Source organism: Triticum dicoccoides, chromosome 4B, assembly GCF_002162155.2.
Source record: "Triticum dicoccoides isolate Atlit2015 ecotype Zavitan chromosome 4B, WEW_v2.0, whole genome shotgun sequence".
NCBI classification, from domain to species: domain Eukaryota; kingdom Viridiplantae; phylum Streptophyta; class Magnoliopsida; order Poales; family Poaceae; genus Triticum; species Triticum dicoccoides.
Window position 1 is genome coordinate 460,152,080 of NC_041387.1, and position 19,919 is coordinate 460,171,998.

General features: G+C 47.2%; 2 protein-coding genes across 3 annotated transcripts; one reads left to right on the forward strand and one right to left on the reverse strand.

Annotated features, from left to right (window-relative positions):
- Positions 1-758: 758 nt before the first annotated feature.
- On the forward strand, positions 759-5,200 carry LOC119290864 (protein DA1-related 2-like). Of its 2 annotated transcripts, none has more exons than XM_037569524.1 (12): positions 759-1,032; positions 2,254-2,393; positions 2,565-2,649; positions 2,741-2,867; positions 2,952-3,072; positions 3,234-3,317; positions 3,416-3,535; positions 3,707-3,919; positions 4,004-4,066; positions 4,159-4,274; positions 4,413-4,471; positions 4,574-5,200. In XM_037569524.1, exons 1-12 carry the CDS (start codon positions 990-992, stop codon positions 4,912-4,914), a joined length of 1,512 nt encoding a protein of 503 aa, XP_037425421.1. In that variant the 5' UTR covers positions 759-989; the 3' UTR covers positions 4,915-5,200. The 2 variants fall into 2 exon arrangements, with proteins under 2 accessions (XP_037425421.1, XP_037425422.1); XM_037569525.1 differs by lacking the exon at positions 759-1,032 and adding an exon at positions 1,846-1,864 and having other exon boundaries at positions 2,258-2,393.
- A 2,963-nt stretch (positions 5,201-8,163) lies between these two features.
- On the reverse strand, positions 8,164-11,776 carry LOC119290865 (mitochondrial substrate carrier family protein V-like). Its single transcript, XM_037569526.1, has 7 exons — positions 11,348-11,776; positions 10,701-10,877; positions 10,465-10,611; positions 9,914-10,015; positions 9,756-9,826; positions 9,606-9,673; positions 8,164-8,861 (listed from the first exon to the last, which is right to left on the reverse strand). Exons 1-7 carry the CDS (start codon positions 11,570-11,572, stop codon positions 8,620-8,622), a joined length of 1,032 nt encoding a protein of 343 aa, XP_037425423.1. The 5' UTR covers positions 11,573-11,776; the 3' UTR covers positions 8,164-8,619.
- Between the last annotated feature and the right edge of the window lie 8,143 nt (positions 11,777-19,919).

Here is a 19,919-nt window from a genome sequence, read left to right on the forward strand (position 1 = left end):
ATTACAAATGGCATGGCATGATGCACACGCGGACTATTGGTGATAAACCCCTCATGCTACGTTCTCTTTCTGCTGCCTTACTTTTATGTCGATTGTTACTAGTGCTACTCTGGCTCTCTTGTTTAACTGTGTGATCAATGGTGGAGAATCTGAGGGCTATGAAATTCGTGGATGACCCTAGCCCGGCGGCTACCACCAAAGCTCGCTCGAACCCAGGGGGGCAGCAGAACGCCCTGAGATCGTTTCAAGCCTGGAACGAGGCGCCACAGCGCCGCCGAAAAGGCTGCGCACTTGCACGTACGGCGACGCCAGCGGCTGCTTTCGGGGGAGAATCCATTCCAAGCAAGCGTACTCTTCCCGCATCGCCCCGGCCGGCCGGCTCCTCTTCCTCTCCCCCGTTCCCGCGTTTCTCCTCCACGAAAAACATAACAAAGAAATGGAAAAGCCAACGAGGGGCATACATTCCCGTTGACACAACGAATCTCTCCTCCCTCCTCTTTCCCCTCCGCCCAGCACGAGACCAGCAAATATTCGCGCCCCCGGCCGTGCACCCGCCGCTAATGCGCCATCAACTGGCGCCAGCCAGCCATCGGCGAAGAGAATTTCCTAAAGCCGACGGCCGGGATCGCGCCCTTGGTTTGCTTTTACGCGGAGGAGAGGAGAGGAGGGCTAGGCCGAGATGCCGTCCGTGAGGTGTGGACGGCCGGCCGCCCTTCGCTTCACCCTCAATCCTTTCCTTTCTGTCGCGGCCAACTCCACCACATAGCTTTATTCTCCAAGAACTTAAGCCCCCCTCTCCCCCTCCCCCTCCTCCGTCCATTCCAGCACCTCTTGCTTCTCAATCCTCCTCCCCTGCTCCCCGCAAACATCGTGATCGCCGCCGTTGTTCTTGCCACCTGAAAGTTCCCCGCTGTTATTCCTCGGCGGCTGTCAGCGCGGTGCGTCGTGTATATATATGCCGGGTTGGAACGCCGGTGGTTCCTCAGTAGATGGCCTACCCCTCGAGGGCTGCTTATAATCAGTGTGGCCACGGTAATCGAAACTCTCTGCTCCTCTGTGTCTCCTCTTCTATTTTCGTTAATTACCGTTGCCGTACGTGCATGGCTGCTCGTAGATTTTACGTACTTCGGCGGCACCAGCCGTCGTTCTCCTTGTCTTTGTATTGTCTCGCTAGAGGTTAACTTTTGTTTGCCGCCTTTCGATTTGAACCGTGGTCCGTGGGTTTGTTTTAACTTCTAGATTAGAGAACGCAGAGTAAACTGTCGGCGATCCATTTAACAACATGTATAGGTGCAGGACAAAAGGAAGCGAGTTGAGAAAAGGCGAGATGGTTTTCAGCTATATCTTTCTGTGAAACGTAAAACGACAATCAGTTTAGTCTATGTCTGCAGTCTATCCCTTTCATAGCAAACTTCTGTTGATTTACCGGTCGATCCATGTATCGGCTAACGAACCATTTTGTTTACGCACTTGCTGTATTTTGAGGCTGATATCCATTAGGCCGGTCACATCATGTGCAGTGCAACCCATGCCAATGGCGTGGAGCAAATTGTGTTGCAATCAATCAATGTAGGAAAGCCTTTCAATCAACATTTTCTAACAGTCATGCATGCTATATTCACAAGAGGGAAAGTTAGACTGAAACTGACTCTTATAATTCAGGAATAACTGAGGTCCACCAAGATAGTGACTGAACCTGACCCTGATTGCGCCTGCCTTGCTGTCGGTGACTGAACCGGTGGTAGAACTGAAAAAAAGAAGATATATAACTGTGATTAGGACGGCGTAGAGGCGGCCATGTTAGCAACCCAAGCAATTTCCTGTGGTGTTCTGTCCCTGTGTTTCTTGATCCTGTTCAATGCAGGTATTCCGCATTCGTCATCTGACCTTTTTCTCAATAATGTTCCCATTAAGCGCCTAATAGTAACGATAACTAAAAAAAGGATGTAGTTAAGCGCTGATATGATTTGAGTGGATTTCCATGGTGCCGAACAAGAACAGTTCCTGTAGTCTGCACGTCACATAGTGACTGAAATTCTATATACATATAACTGTCAGAGTGTCGGCTCATGAAGGTTTAGAGCTGCTCATGAAAGTTCTAATGCTTCTGACCATAGTAATTCCAAACTTTCACCTGACAGGGATTAGTTGGTAGGACGTTGCTCTCCACTATTCAGTTGAGCCACTTGCTTGAAATCCTGCTGACATTTCGCTTCGGCCTATTTGATGTTAACGTAACGTTGCTGCACACAGAAAGAAGATCCAGCTTCATGAAGTGGCTCTGCAATTTCCTCAAGGGGACGAAGCCCGTGGAGTCAAACCACCGGCGGCGGCCTCGGGTGACCGCGGGAGAAGAGAGCTCGCTCTGGCAACAAGAACCAGTCAGGCCAAAGGTGCTGATACCCTCTCCTTGCCAGAGTCCGCCATTTTTCTTTCATATCTTCATGAAATTGTCGCATTCAATTCACCCCCACATTTATACAAGCACTTCATGTTACCGTATTTTGTGCGATCATCGAACAAATAGCTGCTTAAGCCCTTGCTTTTTCTTTTACTATTTCCAGAGGGAGGATCCACCTAGACATGACAATGAAGAATTGGACCGTCAGATTGCACTCTCTCTTGCAGAGGAAGCCAAACGTCCTAAAGGTACACATATACAGCATTTAACCCTGTTCGTCGTGCCTTTCTGGTTAAAAATCTGTTAGCAGTGCTTGATTTCGGTTGAATTCCAATGCAGAGCGAAACCATAACAAGGGAGAGAACGATGAAGACCTCGCCCAGGCCATGCAGGACAGTCTGAACATGAATCCTTACATGCCACACAATCCATATGCCCCCTCCCAGGCCTTGCCTAGAGGGCAAAGGTTAGCTACATACCTTTGTTCGTCGCCTTTCCTCCAATGCCCCTGAAAGAGCTAGTGTGTGAAGAAGCTATGTACATCCTGCAGGGTCTGTGGTGGCTGCAAGCATGAGGTAGGACATGGCCATTACTTGAGCTGCATGGGAATGTACTGGCATCCTCACTGCTTCCGTTGCTCTTCCTGCACTCACCCTATCCGCGAGACCGAGGTAACCATCCTACACTCCCTATAAGTTTTTTGTGAATTCGGCGGTAATCGCACTGGTTCCGTTGAAATTCTTGTATTTCAGTCAATCCTGTAAACTGTAGTACTCAGGTATCTTAGAAAATAGAAAGTGACAGTCACCCTTTTTCTCTTTGTGTTTCCCAGTTCACCTTGCTAGGCGCAGAGCCATACCACAAGTTGTGCTACAAGGAGCTACACCACCCGAAATGTGATGTCTGCCTTCAATTTGTAAGACTCTTCTCTGAATGAACTCCGTCTGACAAAGAGCTAGAACTGATGTTTGGATTAGCATGTAACTTGATTTTTGTGTGTGTGCCTTTCTGCAGATCGCAACGAACAGGACGGGCTTGATAGAGTACAGAGCCCATCCATTCTGGGGCCAGAAGTATTGCCCCTCACATGAGCTTGACCGCACACCTCGTTGCTGTAGCTGTGAGAAAATGGAGGTACAATTTTTCCCTTCTGTTTTTCCTTCAATTTTCAGGAGATGAATGCTTGGGGTGCCAGTTATATAACTGTGTTGCGAAACATCCGCAGCGTTTAGGGTGATGCTCCTGCATTTTAATTTCCTTGAATTGCCTCTCCAACCACAAAACTTTGTTATGCAAATTCTGCAGCCAAGGAACACGAAGTATATGTCGCTGGGAGACGGGCGCAGTTTGTGCATGGAATGCCTGGATTCTGCGGTCATGGACACGGGTGAATGCCAACCCCTGTACCACTCCATCAGGGACTACTACGAAGGGATGAACATGAAACTCGACCAGCAGATACCCATGCTCCTGGTTGAGCGGCAAGCCCTCAACGAGGCAATGGAAGGAGAGTGCAAAGTGAGTTCTTATGTTCAGTTGATCGGTCGAAGCAAATCGTTGCGTGATCTTTGCAAATGTTAACGATCATCTGCACTTCTGCAGGGACCTCACCACATGCCTGAAACAAGAGGCCTGTGTCTGTCGGAGGAGCAGACTGTGAGCAGTGTAAGTACAACCTCTCAGTCTAAATTGACTTTCAGGGATCAAATTATCCAGTAGATGATTCCTGTTTTACCCTTTGCGGCTTGGCTTCTCAGATACTTAGAAGGCCCAGGATTGGTGGACATAGGTTACTAGATATGAGAACCCAGCCACAAAAGCTGACTCGCCGATGTGAAGTCACTGCAATTCTTGTCTTGTATGGACTCCCCAGGTCAGTTCATTCTTCACTGAGAGAGTCTGAGACTGAGCACTTCAACATATAGATCAGAACTAAATGCTGGGGTTCTTTGTCATTCTATGACTGGTGCATCATTTGTATTTAATCAAAATATTCTCCACATGATTGCAGGCTACTAACTGGATCCATCCTTGCCCATGAATTGATGCACGGGTGGTTGCGCCTCAAAGGTACGTGTACAAACAACTTGTGCTGACTGAACCTTCTACGGCCATATTTCTATAATAATCTGATCTGAATTATGAGCTTTGTTCGATTAATGGCACCTTCAGATTACCGAAACCTAAGCCCAGAGGTTGAGGAGGGTATATGCCAAGTCATGTCTTACTTGTGGCTCGAGTCGGAGATTCTTCCAGCTTCTACAAGACACGCTCAACCTTCAACCTCTTATGCTTCATCCTCGTCGTCTTCCTCGTATCGACCACCATCATCCAAGAAGGGTGGCATATCTCACACCGAGAAGAAGCTCGGTGAGTTCTTCATGCATCAGATTGCCAATGACACCTCAACAGCATATGGTGACGGATTCAGAACTGCCTATAAAGCTGTCAACAAGTATGGCCTTCGCCAGACACTGAACCATATACGTTTAACTGGAGGTTTTCCTGTGTAACACAAGGAAACACCATGTCCATATCGGAGAAATGCAGAGATCATGTGCACATACATAAGGAGATGAATGTGCTACAGAAGAAGGGTTCGGATTTCAGTGACCTTGCATTTTCAGAGGGGTCATTCAGAGTGAATCAGGAAAGGAACTGCATTTGCTCGAAGTAACAGGATGGAAGGTGTAATAAGATGACACAAGAAACACCAATGTAACTAGCAGCATTGCTGATGCTAATGTATTGAGGTATTTATGTATGTATATGTGTAAAGTCAAGTTGTCTATTATTGCATAAGCATGGGCACCGATCAGGCGAAGTGCAAAGAAAAGAAAATCGTAAGTATCCTAACTAAGCATACCTATAGAAAAAGGGAAAAACCATTAACCTCGAATCCTACGCATCTTAAGAAGGCTTCACTAACCTATCCAGTAGCACCAATCAGTGCCTTCACATTATTTAGCCAGTTCTTAACTAAGTGCAAGTCAGAAATGGAACCAAATGGCATCATTCGTAAGGCCAACTCCACCGCGCGACCCCAAACGGACGTCCGTTTTGTCCGGATTCTGTCCGTTTGGGTAGGGGTTTGGGGCCGTGTCCGGGCGTGTCCTGGGATGCGGTGGCCGTGCGCGCAGCGCGCGGCCGCATCCATTTGCCCCATCCTGTCCGCGTCCACTTAAAAAACTAATTCAGCCAGCGTCCCCGGTTCATCACGCCGGCCTACACGTCCATCGCCGGCATCAGCCAGCGGCCGGCAACACAGCCAGCCTCCAAAATGAATAGTTCTCCTCGCCGGCAACACAGCCGGCCTCCAAAATGAATGTTTTTTCGCCGGCACACTCTCAGCGGCCCCCGACGGGCGGGCGGCACCCATGCCAGCCTCAAAAAGAATGGCCACGCCTCGCCATCTCCACCTCCGGCGAACTTGGCCGTCTTCAGTCCTCTTTTCCTTTGTAGTTCACGGTATTGGTCCTTGAACTTAGGGCACATGTTGATGAGCGTCCAACAATGCGTAAGAGTGAATGGCTTGTCATTGTGCCGGGCCTTGAATGCCTCCAAAGATTGGAATGCCTACACCACATGATCAACAACAAGTGAACATGCAAACATATACACGGCCAAAGTCTCATGGTCGTAGCAAGGAAAGGGCTAGAAAGAGGAGATCATACCATGTCCCCAACGCCGAGACCACTCACGGGCCGTGCTTCAACGCTCTCAAATGCGGCGCAATACTTGTTGCACTCTTGTTGGATGAACAACCATCTTTTTTGAATCGAACCGATGCCACGGTTGCTTGTAATTTGGAAGGGCTCAAACATCTTCCTTTCATGGAATGCTTTGTGGACTCTCGTCCAAAAAACAATGCCCTTTTGTTGCGCGCCGGTCCTCGGATCTTGGCTAATCTCCATCCAAGCTTGGCAAATCAACTTGTCCTCATCTTGTGTATATGAACCCGTGTGAATGCTCTTCCTCTTCTTTTGTGCCTCCGCTCTTTGGGTGAGCTCGTCGATGAACAATGGCGCACCACTAATATCAACGTCATTGATTTCTTCTTCTTCTTCATCACCTTCGACATAGATGTCATCGTCTTCATGCCACGAGTCACCGTGGTCGTAGTCAGCATGTTCGTCGGCCTCTTCATCGGGGACGTACTGGGCACGGCCATCCTGGCTTTGGGTCTCATCGACGTCGTAGGTACGGCCATGGCCACCGTCGAAGATCACGTCCTCCAGGTACCGGTTGTAGAAGGGGTCGTCGACCACTGGCGTTGGGGTTGGCATTCCGTCAAACAAGACACGGGGGGTCGGCATGGTGCCCGTGAACGGTGCCCGTGCCTGCTTTCTTAGCATCTCGACGGACGGCTGCCCGCCGCTGCTGGACCCGGGCGTGACGTTGAGGTCGATGACGACCGCGGGGCGCGGTGTGGACGGCGCGAACAAGCCCACCTCCGGCGACCCCGAGAAACGGGTCTGTCCGTCGTGCCTTGGCGGAGGGAAGCCGGGCGACATGGGCGTGGTGCGCGACGTCGGCGACTGGCAGTGCGTAGGCCCCGCAACCGACGAGCTGGTGCTCGCCGGGGCGACGGCCGCTGCAGGGAACCCGGCAGGACGGCCCATGCCAAGCATGAGGATGGCGTGAGCTTTGTTGACGATGTCCTCCTTCTCGTCGGCAGCGGCCTTGCGCCGCGCGGCCTCCAGCTCCTCGCGCATGGCGGCTCTCTTGGCCGCGGCGGCATTGAGCTTGACGACCGCTCTCCGTTCCCTCCTCTTCGCCGATTCCGCGTCCAACTTGGCGATCTCCTCCGGCGTGTACTCCGACCGCGGTTTTCTTGGCGCCTTCTTCTTCACCTTTGCGGGCGGGTCGACGGCCAGGCCGCCGGGACTCGGCGGGACGTCGGCCATGGACGGAGGAGAGAGGGGGCGGCGGGAGGGAGGCGGGAGGGTTTGGGGCAAATGGCGCCAAATGGGCGTGGGGGGGGGGGGTTGGTTTCTCCCACCGACGGGCGGGCCAGGGGAGGACAAGGACGCACGTCCCGCCCGTCCGCGTGCTGTCCGTTTCACCCCAAAACCAGCGCAAATTTGGGCCGGGGATGGGTCGAAAACGGACACAAAGCGGACACAAAGTCCGTTTGCGCCCGCGCGCTGGGCCGTCTCTTTTGTCCCTTTTACCTCAAACGGACGGGGGCGGACAGGATAGGGTCGCGCGGTGGAGTTGGCCTAAGGAGCAAACGGAAGCATCAAACAGAGTTTACGTTCGAGGAGAGGAGACACAGTTGACGTCTGCTGTGGATCAGTTCTTGCGGTCCATACGCCAGCACTGATGCTAGGCGGCCTCTACAACATACAACACATTAGCATATATTTCAATGAAATCTTACATTTTGTCTTCACCATGAGTTGTTTGTGTATGTTTTTATGTAAAAGGCCACCAGCTCATGCGGGATAAGAAACAAAAATGCAGTCAATCAGTCCAGTCATAAACATCTAAAGTAATTCTATAACTTCCAACACTCTGATACAAGTACATAATCACCATGCGAGGACGAGGCAGGAGGAAGCTGAACACTTTTATAATATCAGACCCAGTAATATTGCAACATCGGTACATCAGACAGTTAAACATAAGAGAAGATCAATGCATCAGACAGTTTATCACTAGAGGATCAATACATCAGAAAGTTTAACAGAGAAGATACTGCAACCTATATAAATCGAGATAGAGCTTTGGCATTCTACAATTGAGGTACATTACAGGCATAAACCAAACAGATCAAGGATCCATATCAAGATGACCGAATGACAAGACTAATTGCAATGTTACAACCAAAATCACTGGCTATGAGTCATAATCTCACAGTAACAACATAAATTATATCAGAGGCCGTATTCCAGAGGTATGAAATCGCCGGGCTGAAGATGGTAGCCAGTACATTACCAACTGAAAACGTGAACATACACAAAACAAGGGTGGACAGCAAAATTTTGGAAGACCTATGGCACTTACTGATCTTCTTGGGTGCACTACAAGAAAACCTATAGCCATATAAATACTGTTTGATGATACTGCTACGTTATGAACTCCAAAATTTAGCACCACCTAAATCCTACCATATGCTACAAACACATCTCTTCCTCCCCCTCCCTCCCTAATCACCTCCAATGCTACTCTGGCCCAGGTATCAAAACTGTCGAGCATGATCAGACATTGGAGATCTATTCATCTGATGCCCCTTCTGTGAACATGGACTTCAGTGTCTCGTATGTCATAAAAATGAGGCCGACGCTGGGAACCACTTTGCAGTACTCAGGCAAGATCCCTCTATACAATCCTCTATAACCTTCTGTCTGAATAATATGCCCAAACGTTCCAACAAGTCCTGTCTTGTAGACATTGGCCCTCCCAGCTGCACCTTCCAACTGCTTGCGGCGTCTTACAAGATCCAATGGAAATGTAACTGGAAAATAATAAACATAAATCATCAAAAGAACGTTCACTATGTTCGACAGGACCATGTTCAGTAATAATAATAAAGAATAAGCTAGTGTTTCTATGGTAATTCAAATAAAAACACCTTTCTTGTTTGAAGTTTACATAAAAAATCACTTGAGACCAAATTAAAATGAATAGGCAAGTGTCAAGTAATAAACAAAAATACTAGCATCAGTTACATGACAATTTGTTAACAAGAAAACTATCTGTCTCATTGCATATAATTTCGTATTCAGGTAAACATTTAATCATGTCAATTCTTTTTCAGAAAATTTGTATTGTTAGGCTGTGTTTATTGTTTACCATTTGTGGACAATCCTGATAATCCCTTTTGGCTAACAAGCTTTTCTGTATGTACCGTTTGGCTAACAGGCGTTTTCCTATCTCCACGGCTACAATCCCACACCAGATAATAAAATATGTTCAGCACATGGACAGTTTAGCAACCACAAACTCGGTCTTAGTAATACAGATGATACTATTCCTCACTTCTAATTTAACAACATTGCAAGGTAGACCTACCATTGACGATCTAGAGACTTGGTGGGATTTTTTTACATAGAGAAATATAGGCATTTAGACTTTTCTTTGAAAACTAAGTATTTTCCAACATGGAACTGGGCCAATGAGTTTCTGAGAATCTGATCAAGCCTACTAGATTATCAATGAGTTTCTGGTAACAAGTGCAGTTTATCTATAGATCACTTACAAGTTGATGATGCAACTCCCGAAAGGCTTCCACAAGCCAAACTGATAAAGATAGGGGAATCACATGGCCTGAAAAGAATTGCAGGTAACACAAATTAAACTGATAGTTGCATGAATATGAACCAACATGTATCCTTCCTGTACAACTTACCGCTCTAGTAGCCAATGTGAACGCAGAGTTTCATAAACTGAGAAGCTTATTGCTATACTGGGGCCTACACCCTGTATTTCAAAGAATCGCCAAAATGAGATTTTATAATAGAAAAGCTCAATAAACTGGAAAATCAAATAAGTGCCAAATGTCCGTACAAGTAAAGTGGGACCAAGACCCTTGTACAACCCCCTGGGACCCTCATCTCTGCAGATCGCAAAAAGAGCATGGGATATGCCCCTGTAGTAGGCTGTGTTCGTCTGCAATCATTCAATTGAAAAAGAAAAATTGGTTCAGATGCCTAGCTGAACACTGTGAGGCAAAGTTGGAAACAGTCTTCAAGTATGCTCAAAGCAAATAACTTCCTATCCTGACTGCAAGGAAATAAAAGGAAAGATGAGGGGGGACGGGGGAGAATATGCAAGCTGTGTATGTTCGCTTTTGGCATGGGCATTGCCCACGTTTTATTGCTGGCAATTATGTGTCCTCATCCAGCAGTATGTCAAGAACGCTAACATCAAACAGTTGTTTACTAATATTTTTGCAGGCATGGCAAGAGGTGACAAAAATGTTACTTCTCTCCAATAAAAAATGAGAATCATCAACCATGTTATTGAAAGTGTAGTCTTTTCCAACCAGATATTAATTTGATCACAGGCATTTCAAGTTTCAAGTGTGAATTTCTACAGAGTTAGTGATAGCAGCTTACCTGAGCAGCCAGACGTGTCCGTACCAAGTCCAGTGGATATGTCAAAGAAGCTGCAGTTATCCCAGACAAGCCACCGCCTACCATTCTGACACCAACGTCGGCACCCAATCCACCATTGCTGTCGAGACCAGGTATCATCTGAAGCCACTGCACACCTCAACATTAATCAAATTAAGCACATATGATAAGTGGCAAGAAATTGCATGTGATTTTTATACGAAAACACCTGTACTTACATTCTTATATCTCTCGTATGTATAGAAACTAATTGAGGAGTAAGGTAACCGATGTGCAATAGTTACAAGATTTCCTTTCCAGAAGGCTCGTAGCCCTTCTTCATAGACAATGCGGGACGCTTCACGCCATATACTAGTGTTGCGCATCGTAGCCACATCTGAGTGCATTCCTTGAACCTGCGCATAGAAATGATACAAATTTCAATGGCAATCATACTATTATTAAGAAAAGAGGACAACAATATATATATATATACACACACACACACACGCATGAGCGCAACCGGGTTCAGCAATGTCCGGTCGGCCGTGCGTCCATGTGCGCACAAGCTCATGATAACATCCGGCTGAGGTGTAGGGTGTGGAGTGTGCCGCGCATACGCGACATCGCACCGCAGCACAAGTCATATATGTGCATTAGGATTTGATTTGTCTTTACAGTTTGTTTTTTCTTTTGCCTTGGTGTTAGATTGCTCAAAAAATGAATTAAAATTCCCATTTCTCCAGTATCCCAAAACAGAATCATTCCCGAGAAGCTCAATGAAGTAAGATGCAACTCGTTGCTTATACTAATATACAGACACACAGTTAGGACGAATTACAAGGGCAGAGTTAGGACGAATTGGCTCTCTGGATAAACGGCGCACCTGAAACAGGATGGTGAGGCGGGCGAGCGGCGCGGTGCAGGTCTTGCTGACGGCGCCGGCGACGCCGCCGGCGAGGAGGTGGAGCGTCGTCCCAAGCTTGGGCTGGTTGTGGTGCTGCTGCGGCTGCGGCTGCTGCTGCTGCTGCGTCGAGTACCTCCGCGCGGCGACGGCGGCGGCGCCGTCCACGGTCGCGGCGGCCATCCCCACGCTCGCCTCCGTCTGCATCCGCCCCCTCCCTCGTCGCCAGTCCACCGCCGCCTCTGAGGCGTGGACACTAGCGCGAGTGACCGGATCGGCGCGCAGTAGGATCGCGCGAAGGCAAGGCGGTCGTCACTAAACCCTAGAGTTTGGGGGCGGACTGTGGGCGCAGGGCTTAGGGTTTGGGAATGTTTTTTTTCTTTTGTCTCCGATGTGGGTCGGCACCGAGACCGACTTGGAGAGAAAGAGACGCTCGAGTAACGGTATAAACTTAGCATCTGGTTGATAATACCCTTTTCATAAAATAAATTACTTATATTTTTTCGGGGTCATGGAATAATTATCTTATACTCCTATAGCATGTTAAAAGCCATGAATATTTGTTGTTTATTTTATGAAAAAATAATTATCAATCAGATGGAGTAGAGAAATCAAGCCAAAAAAATCAACAAGACTAGATGCGCATAAACTTTCCGCACGGCGGCCATCGGCAAACGAGGTCGGTGTCGCTGCGGAATATGCACAGCATCTCCGGGATGCGCTCGCTGCCGCGCCCCACGGTGTCCCCTACGTGGCATTGTGCCTGTTTTGGGCCGGGCTGTGGATCACATCTTACAACGATCTGCAAGTGAGGAAGATAGTGTTAAATTGTAACGAGAGCAACGAGAGACAATCGAACAAAATGATTGAACTCTCCTCTTTGCATTAGATGAAGTGCTATATATAGCACTGGAGCAGGCGTTTACAAGGGGGCGTCGGTTCGCACGGAACCGACGGGATTGCAGAAAGCAACAGCCGTTACAAGCGGGGATTAATCCCTTAATTATTATGTAAATTAATCTTAACACTCCCCCTAATTCATGCTTGTCCAGATAGCATCATCATCTTGAAAGAGTCTCCTCCCAAAACCCTGTGGGAAAAATGTAAGGAGAAAAGTGTTTGATATGTTGCTAAAACTCCTTCAAACCCAGTGGGAAAAATAAGGAGAAAATGCCGCAACATATAATGCTTATTGTCTGTTTAACTCAATATGAGAAAAACCCATAGAACCAAAGGACAATAAATATGTTGTATATACTTTCTTAAAAATCCCGGTGGGGAAAACAGAAAATATGACATATGGTCTTGTGTTGATATTACCTCATTAAAAACCTTCATGAGAACCTATAAAGTAAACTCATGAAGGAAAAAAGAGTATAATATGATGCTTTTAACAGGAATAATTCAGGAAGATACTCCCGCTGATTCTTGCAAATTCCGAAGCCATCATATACCAATTCCATGAACATATTTCCGGAATGTAGAAGTTGGTAGAGACTTGGTGAACAAATCAATCACATGATTTGACTTACAAGATATGCAATATAGTGATATTGCTTATTATGTAACATGTTTGCATCCGGGCAACACAAGCAACATTATCTTTGAGATAATGGTTGGTGGATGTAGCCATGATGTCTGTTTCGAAAACTCTTCATGAGAGGGCTACCACACCTAGTAGGAACACTAAGTTTGTCTACGATCTGACATAGTGGGGATCTAATCGATGTATCCAATGATATCGGTGTTCACATTTCTATGAAACTGAAAAACCAGGACAAAATGTTTGATGCCTTGGAGATCTCGAAAGATATTCTTGAGTACCAACCAATTGTGTTTGGTCGATCCAATGGCATTATGGAACGTTGAGTCCCAATATCCCATTTCCATCATCTCTTGGTCTAATAGATCTTTCTCTACGTCTAGAGAATGAACTACCATGAGAGTTGTGGATAGATAAGATTTGTCCACAATGAATTTCTCCAATATATTTTGGATATAGACAACATAGTATACCATAATGCATGAATGAAGGTGCTCAAGTTGTAGTAACGAGCGGTATTTTGGTTTACCCAAATCCTTCATTTTAAAGTCCGTCACTTAGATGATTACATGCGTCGTCATTGCATACACACAACACATGAATAATCATCATTGTAGGTGTAATCCTTGTGAATAAGGACCTCACTACGTCGGTTGTACCATATGTACCGACAACAATAAGTCTTATGGTGACTTACTGATTTTACACAATGTGTGTTGCATTTTGTATTTCGATTCAGAATTGGGACTCCATCGGGAATCAATTATATATGTCTGAATCTAGTGATCGACATGGATATGTAATCACTACATCTATCAACTGCAGAGATAGATGATTTTGAACTGCCAATGATATAAGTTATCGGAATGAGATTCCACCTCTGGAGAATAGTTGGGTATCTGCGTGAACCCTTGTGCTACAATACTTGCTCTTTGTTTCACCACCTCGTTGTTCTCAATTCTGTTTCCAGAAGAAAATGGGTGTAGGTATTGCTTATGAATACCTTCCCATTATTGAGCAAGATCATTTCTACCTAGATTATACCCTTTGTTTGAGTTCAGTCCGAGTGTTGTTCACACTTTGCCATGGCCATGGTCTTTGGATCTGAATCATTTGAAAGGTTTTTGCAATCTAGTTGAGAAATGTATGTCGATAATTGTAGACTTCCGGTTATATGGTTCTCCAGAATCTATATAACAATATATAGTTGATGGAAATATCGTTACCCATGGTGACTGCTCGCGATTTCCCAATGCGATTGAGTCGGGTATTCCGATGTCCCGGTCATTGTGTGCACTATGACCTGGGTTGGTGGAGGTTTCCCGTCCACTGGGTGTATACTACCCATTAGGTGTCTGCCAACGTGAAGTTGACTTGCATTTACTGATTCACAGGCCTTGATATCCTTGCTTGCAAGAAGCTAAATCTTGATGTACTATTGCCATACATCTCCCCCTATTGCTTCGAACGGGGAGTGGAGTGATTCTTATTGGTACCTTCACTCTTTCAGGCATATTTTGCAGGATTGTAGGATTGTGTGACACCTTTATAGTCAGCAAATGAATCTGGCAGGTTATTTGCAATGTGTTGCAAATGTTCTGAACGCATGGTTCAGATCTTTGAGTACGTGGATTTGAGGCAGAAATGTGTTGAACATTCCACTAATTTCCTGGCATTCTTTATGGTACTTGAAATCTCCCCCTAATGCCTGGAAATGTTCCTCATTGAATCAGCATACTGGCCTTGAATAACTCCCCGTGTGAGGGGCTTGAGGTATTGACGGTAATACAGTTATACCTCACATAGATCCCAACTATATGTTGAGGGGCCAATGATGTATGCCGGGTGGTGATATCGGTATGCAACCGAATTACCGCAGATAGGAAATACTTGGTAGATATCCACATATCAAAGATAGAGGGGAATAATATTATGCAGTTCTGTCATGAGCGTGTAAAACTGCATGACTCCAACGTAAAGTTGGCAAATTGCAATTCCAAAGTAAAGATAATGCAATGAGCTTAACTCTTTGGATAGGATTCTACCAAACCATTTTGAGTCTAGACCTTAGGAAAAATTGCTAAACTCAATCCAAGGGCCATAGAGAAGGCACTCAAGGAGGATTTTGCAATGTTATCCATTCGATTTGCTTGAAATCGATGTCAGGATAATGAGCCAATGGTTTCGTGTGAATAAAGCACACATTTAAGACCATCATGTAGATATGTCTTTTAGAACCATGGAATGCACTACTAGAAAAAGGGCTATAGATGGGATTGACACTAATGGCGCACCAGACAACTGGTGCGCCATTAGTATATACTAATGGCGCACCACCTTCTGATGCGCCATTAGAGTTGAAACTACTAATGGCGCACCTGGCACACGGTGCGCCATTAGTATCAAAAAAAAATTTGAACTAGTGCGCCTGTCCAAACATACTAATGGCGCATCCACAGGCAGTGCACCATTACTAGTTGTAACTAGTAATGGCGCACCTGCCAGAGAGTGCGCCACTAATGTTGTTTTTTTTATTATTTTTTTATTCCTTTTTTTGCAAAACTACTAATGGTGCACTCGCACGCGGTGCGCCATTACTACTTTAAACTAGTAATGGCGCACCGTGGTGTAGTGCGCCATTAGTATGTTTTTTTTTGCAAAACTACTAATGGCGCACCGTGGTGTAGTGCGCCATTAGTATGTTTTTTTTTTGCAAAACTACTAATGGCGCACCACCAGGGGGTGCGCCATTAGTAACCTGGATTACTAATGGCGCATTTGTGGTTGATGCGCCATTAGTAAGTGGGCAGCAACAAGATATTTTAGACAGCCTCTCCTTCCACACTCACTTTCTCCCCACTTCATTCTCTCCACCGCCTCCTCTTTGTCTCGGGTGCCTCCTCTTTTTCACCTCATTTCCACCATAAATTCATTCAAATTAAGTGGTTAAGTTACCTTGTTTTGCTAAGTAAGTAAGGGCGGAAGCTATATTTATGTTGTTCTCCCTACAACAATGTGCACATGCACTTTTTATGGCCTAGCTAGATCTATGTATATTTGTGGTGTTGCATATGTTTGTGGTTTTGCATATGTGTTTGTGTTTGGAGGTGTACCGGTATTTGAAATGCGATAGTTGCCAATATTTTGCCGGAATGTTGATTCATTTCCGTTTCGGCGAGAATTTTGGCATTAAGCATTCTTTTTGGTCCTATTTTTAGGGAAAGTCATGCCAAATTTTTTCTTGGTTCTAAAATATCGTTTTGCTCTACCCCGCAGGCGACCATGGTCCGCACGATGACCGAAGGCATCGTGAATAGGTTTTTGAGGTCCGCGAAGGCCGAGATGCTTCAAAAGAACGAGACGGAGATAAGATGGTCGTGTCGAAGATGCAAGCTGAATAGCCTTATTGCGGACCCGGATTCCGGGCAGGTGCGGGACCACCTGCTCTTGCGTGGTTTCATGGATGGCTATCGGTGGCAAGGTGATGAAGATGACTACGAAGTCGTCCATGGGGGCCGGGCAAGAAATGAGGAAGGGCAGCAAGACAACCACCGCTGCTCGGGCGGGCGAGAAGACGAAGAATCCCCAGGAGATGATCACGACGGTGATGCTGTACACAGTCATCATGTAGAAGAAGATGCAGGACATGATGATGATGCTGGCGGAGCAGACGAAGCTGGACCATCGATGGGCTGGGTGCAGGACCCTCATATTCAAGAGCTACTTCTCAAGCAGACGGATAACGCATGAGCTGCCGCCCAAGAGAAAGCCAAGATGGATCAACTTGAGTTAGACGCGGTTACTCCATTGTATGAAGGATGCAGGCCCGAGGATACCCGCCTGAAAGTAACGCTCATGGCTCTGGAGATGAAGGTAAAACACAAAATGACCGACGCATGCTTCGACGAGAACATGTCATTCTGGCACGAACGTCTTCCCAAGGGGAACAAGTGCCCGACCAGTTTGGAGGAGGCGAAGAAAATCGTGTGTCCTCTGGATTTACCGCACGTGAAATACCATGTGTGCATGAACAATTGCATCATTTATCGGGACGAGCACGCGGAGTCTACCATATGTCCGGTGTGCGGTGTCACTCGATACAAGAAGAGGAAGAAAGCTCCTCGAAAAGTGGTGTGGTACTTTCCGATCACTCCTCGTCTGCAGCGGTATTTCGCGGACCCTAAGGTAGCAAAGCTCCTGCGTTGGCACGCGGATAGGGAGGAGAAGAAGCAAGAAGATGACGCAAATGATCCGGAGATAGATAAAAAAGACAAGATGCTGAGTCACCCTAAGGATGCGAGCCAGTGGCAAGCGTTGAACTTCGAATACCCAGAATTTGGGAACGATAGAAGGAACATCGTGCTGGGCGCGAGTACCGATGGAGTCAATCCGTTTGGCAGCCAGAGAAGCACACATAGCACCTGGCCTGTGTTCGTGTGGATGTACAACCTTCCCCCCTGGTTGTGCATGAAGAGGAAGTACATTCACATGAGTATGCTAATTGAAGGGCCAAAACAACCAGGGAACGACATCAATCTGTATCTGGGGCTGCTGAAAGAGGAGATTGACACGCTGTGGAAAACGCCAACCAATACGTGGGACGCTGCAGAGAAAGAATATTTCCCTATGAGAGCCGCACTGCTCACGACGGTGCACGACTATCTCGGTTACGGATATCTTGCGGGGCAGGTAGTCCACGGATTTTCTGGATGCGTAAGGTGCATGGATGACACAACGTATCGCCAGCTAGATAGAGATCCCGGGTCTTCGAAAACCGTGTTCATGGGACATCGAAGGTGGCTTCGCGACGATGACCCGTGGAGGAAACGCAAGGATCTGTTCGATGGTGAAACCGAACCCCGAAAACGCCCGTGTACGAGGAGCGGCGAGGAAATAGACAAGCTGTTGAAAAATTGGAAAGACTGCCCACTGCCGGGAAAGAAGCAAAAGGCGCCAGAGCCGCTGCTGAAGGTATGGAAAACGAGGTCTGTTTTCTGGGACTTGCCGTACTGGAAGATCCACCATGTGCCTCACAGCCTTGATGTCATGCATATCACGAAGAACGTGTGCGAGAGTCTGCTTGGTACCCTGCTCAACATGCCAGAGAGGACCAAAGATGGGCCGAAAGCAAGGGCAGACTTGAAATCAATGGGCATCAGGCAGGAGCTTCACGCTATATATGATGATGATGATGATGATGATGATGATGATGATGATGATGAGGCGAAGCAGGACACAGAAAGTCGTCGCAAAGGCAAAAAGGCCAAGAAGACCGGAAATGACTACCCTCCCGCGTGCTTCACTCTAAGTCAGGAGGAGATCGAGCAGTTTTTCACCTGCCTCCTAGGAGTAAAACTTCCTTACGGTTACGCGGGGAAGATAAGCAGATACCTAGACCCAGCGAAGCAGAAGTTCAGCGGGATGAAGTCTCACGACTGTCACGTGCTGATGACGCAGATACTTCCAGTTGCAATCCGTGGGATCATGGACGCGCACGTCCGTGAAACGCTATTTGGCCTATGCAACTTCTTCGACGTCATCTCTCGGAAATCGATTGGCGTGAGGCAACTCAGAAGGCTACAGGAAGAGATCGTGGTGATACTATGCGAGCTTGAGATGTACTTCCCGCCCGCATTCTTCGACGTTATGGTGCATCTGCTGGTCCATATAGTGGAGGATATCATCCAACTCGGGCCGACGTTCCTGCACAGCATGATGCCGTTCGAAAGGATGAATGGTGTCATCAAAGGATACGTTCGCAACATGTCACGTACAGAGGGAAGTATAGCCAGGGGCTTTCTGACCGAAGAGTGCATCTCCTACTGCACGAATTATCTAGGCATCGAGAACCCCGTTGGTCTGCCCGTCAACAGGCACCTCGGCAGGCTCGCTGGATGGGGTCACCGTGAGGGTCGCCGCGAAATGCATGTCGACTTCGAGGGTCGACTCGCCGACTTTGAAAGAGCAAACCTAGTCGCGCTACAACACATAGACGTGGTCGATCCTTGGGTGGTAGAGCACAAAACCTTTATTAAGAAGACGTACAATGACCGAGGCCAACAGAGGACGGACGGAGATATACTCAAAGAGCACAACTCATGTTTCACGCGTTGGTTTAAGCAGAAGTTTCTGTCGTACCCTTTACATGAGGATTCTTCCGCGGAAGAACAACTCATATTCGCCTTGTCATAGGGCGCCGAGCACAACCTGATGACCTATGAGGCGTACGATATCAACGGCTACACATTCTACACCGAGGCCAAGGACATGAAGAGCGATGGTTATCAGAACTCCGGGGTAACGATGGAATCCTACACCGGTAACGACAAGGACAGATACTACGGAAGGATCGAGGAGATCTGGGAGCTGAGCTACGCTGGAGAGAAGGTCTTGATGTTCCGTGTCAGATGGGCCAAGAACGTCATAAAAGAAGACCGATATTTCACCACCATGGTTATACCCGAAGCCAAATCCAAGACCGCGGGCGCAAACGTCACCGCGAAAAATGAGCCATGGGTACTGGCTTCCCAAGTGGACCCATGCTTCTTCATTACCGACCCGCCAAAGCCCAGTCGTGTTGTCGTGAGGAGAGGCAAAAGGAAGATCATCGGAATGGATGGAGTAGCCAATGAGCAAGACTTCGACAAGTACGGCGACTCGAGGATCGAACATGACGACGATGATGAAGTAGCAGCATACACCACAAGAAGAAGCAGGACCACCCTACCTAAAGGACGTCCGTTCCATAGAAGAACTCCATTTGCGAAAAAGAAGGGCAAGAAGATTGTGAACAGATAGCTAGCTAAGATCGATTGTATTTAAATCGTAGACTTCATTTCTCGATTATATTTCATGGGCACTTTTTGAACTATCATGAATATTTTTTAATTTCATGGACACTCGATCTCGATCCTCCTCCATCTCGATCGCTATCCCACCTCGCCAGATCCGGTCCACCGGCCGCCGCCGCCGACCGCCCGCACCCTCTCGATTCCCCTACTCAACCGCCGC

Excerpts from the sequence above, each read along its gene's own strand:
- LOC119290864 (XM_037569524.1), top strand. The coding sequence starts at position 990 with ATGGCCTACCCCTCGAGGGCTGCTTATAATCAGTGTGGCCACG. Across the intron at positions 2,650-2,740 it reads GGAAGCCAAACGTCCTAAAG|AGCGAAACCATAACAAGGGA; the intron begins GTACACATATAC and ends ATTCCAATGCAG. Across the intron at positions 3,073-3,233 it reads ACCCTATCCGCGAGACCGAG|TTCACCTTGCTAGGCGCAGA; the intron begins GTAACCATCCTA and ends TGTGTTTCCCAG.
- LOC119290865 (XM_037569526.1), bottom strand. The coding sequence starts at position 11,572 with ATGCAGACGGAGGCGAGCGTGGGGATGGCCGCCGCGACCGTGGACGGC. Across the intron at positions 10,016-10,464 it reads GGACACGTCTGGCTGCTCAG|ACGAACACAGCCTACTACAG; the intron begins GTAAGCTGCTAT and ends GAATGATTGCAG. Across the intron at positions 9,827-9,913 it reads GTCTTGGTCCCACTTTACTT|GGTGTAGGCCCCAGTATAGC; the intron begins GTACGGACATTT and ends TTTGAAATACAG.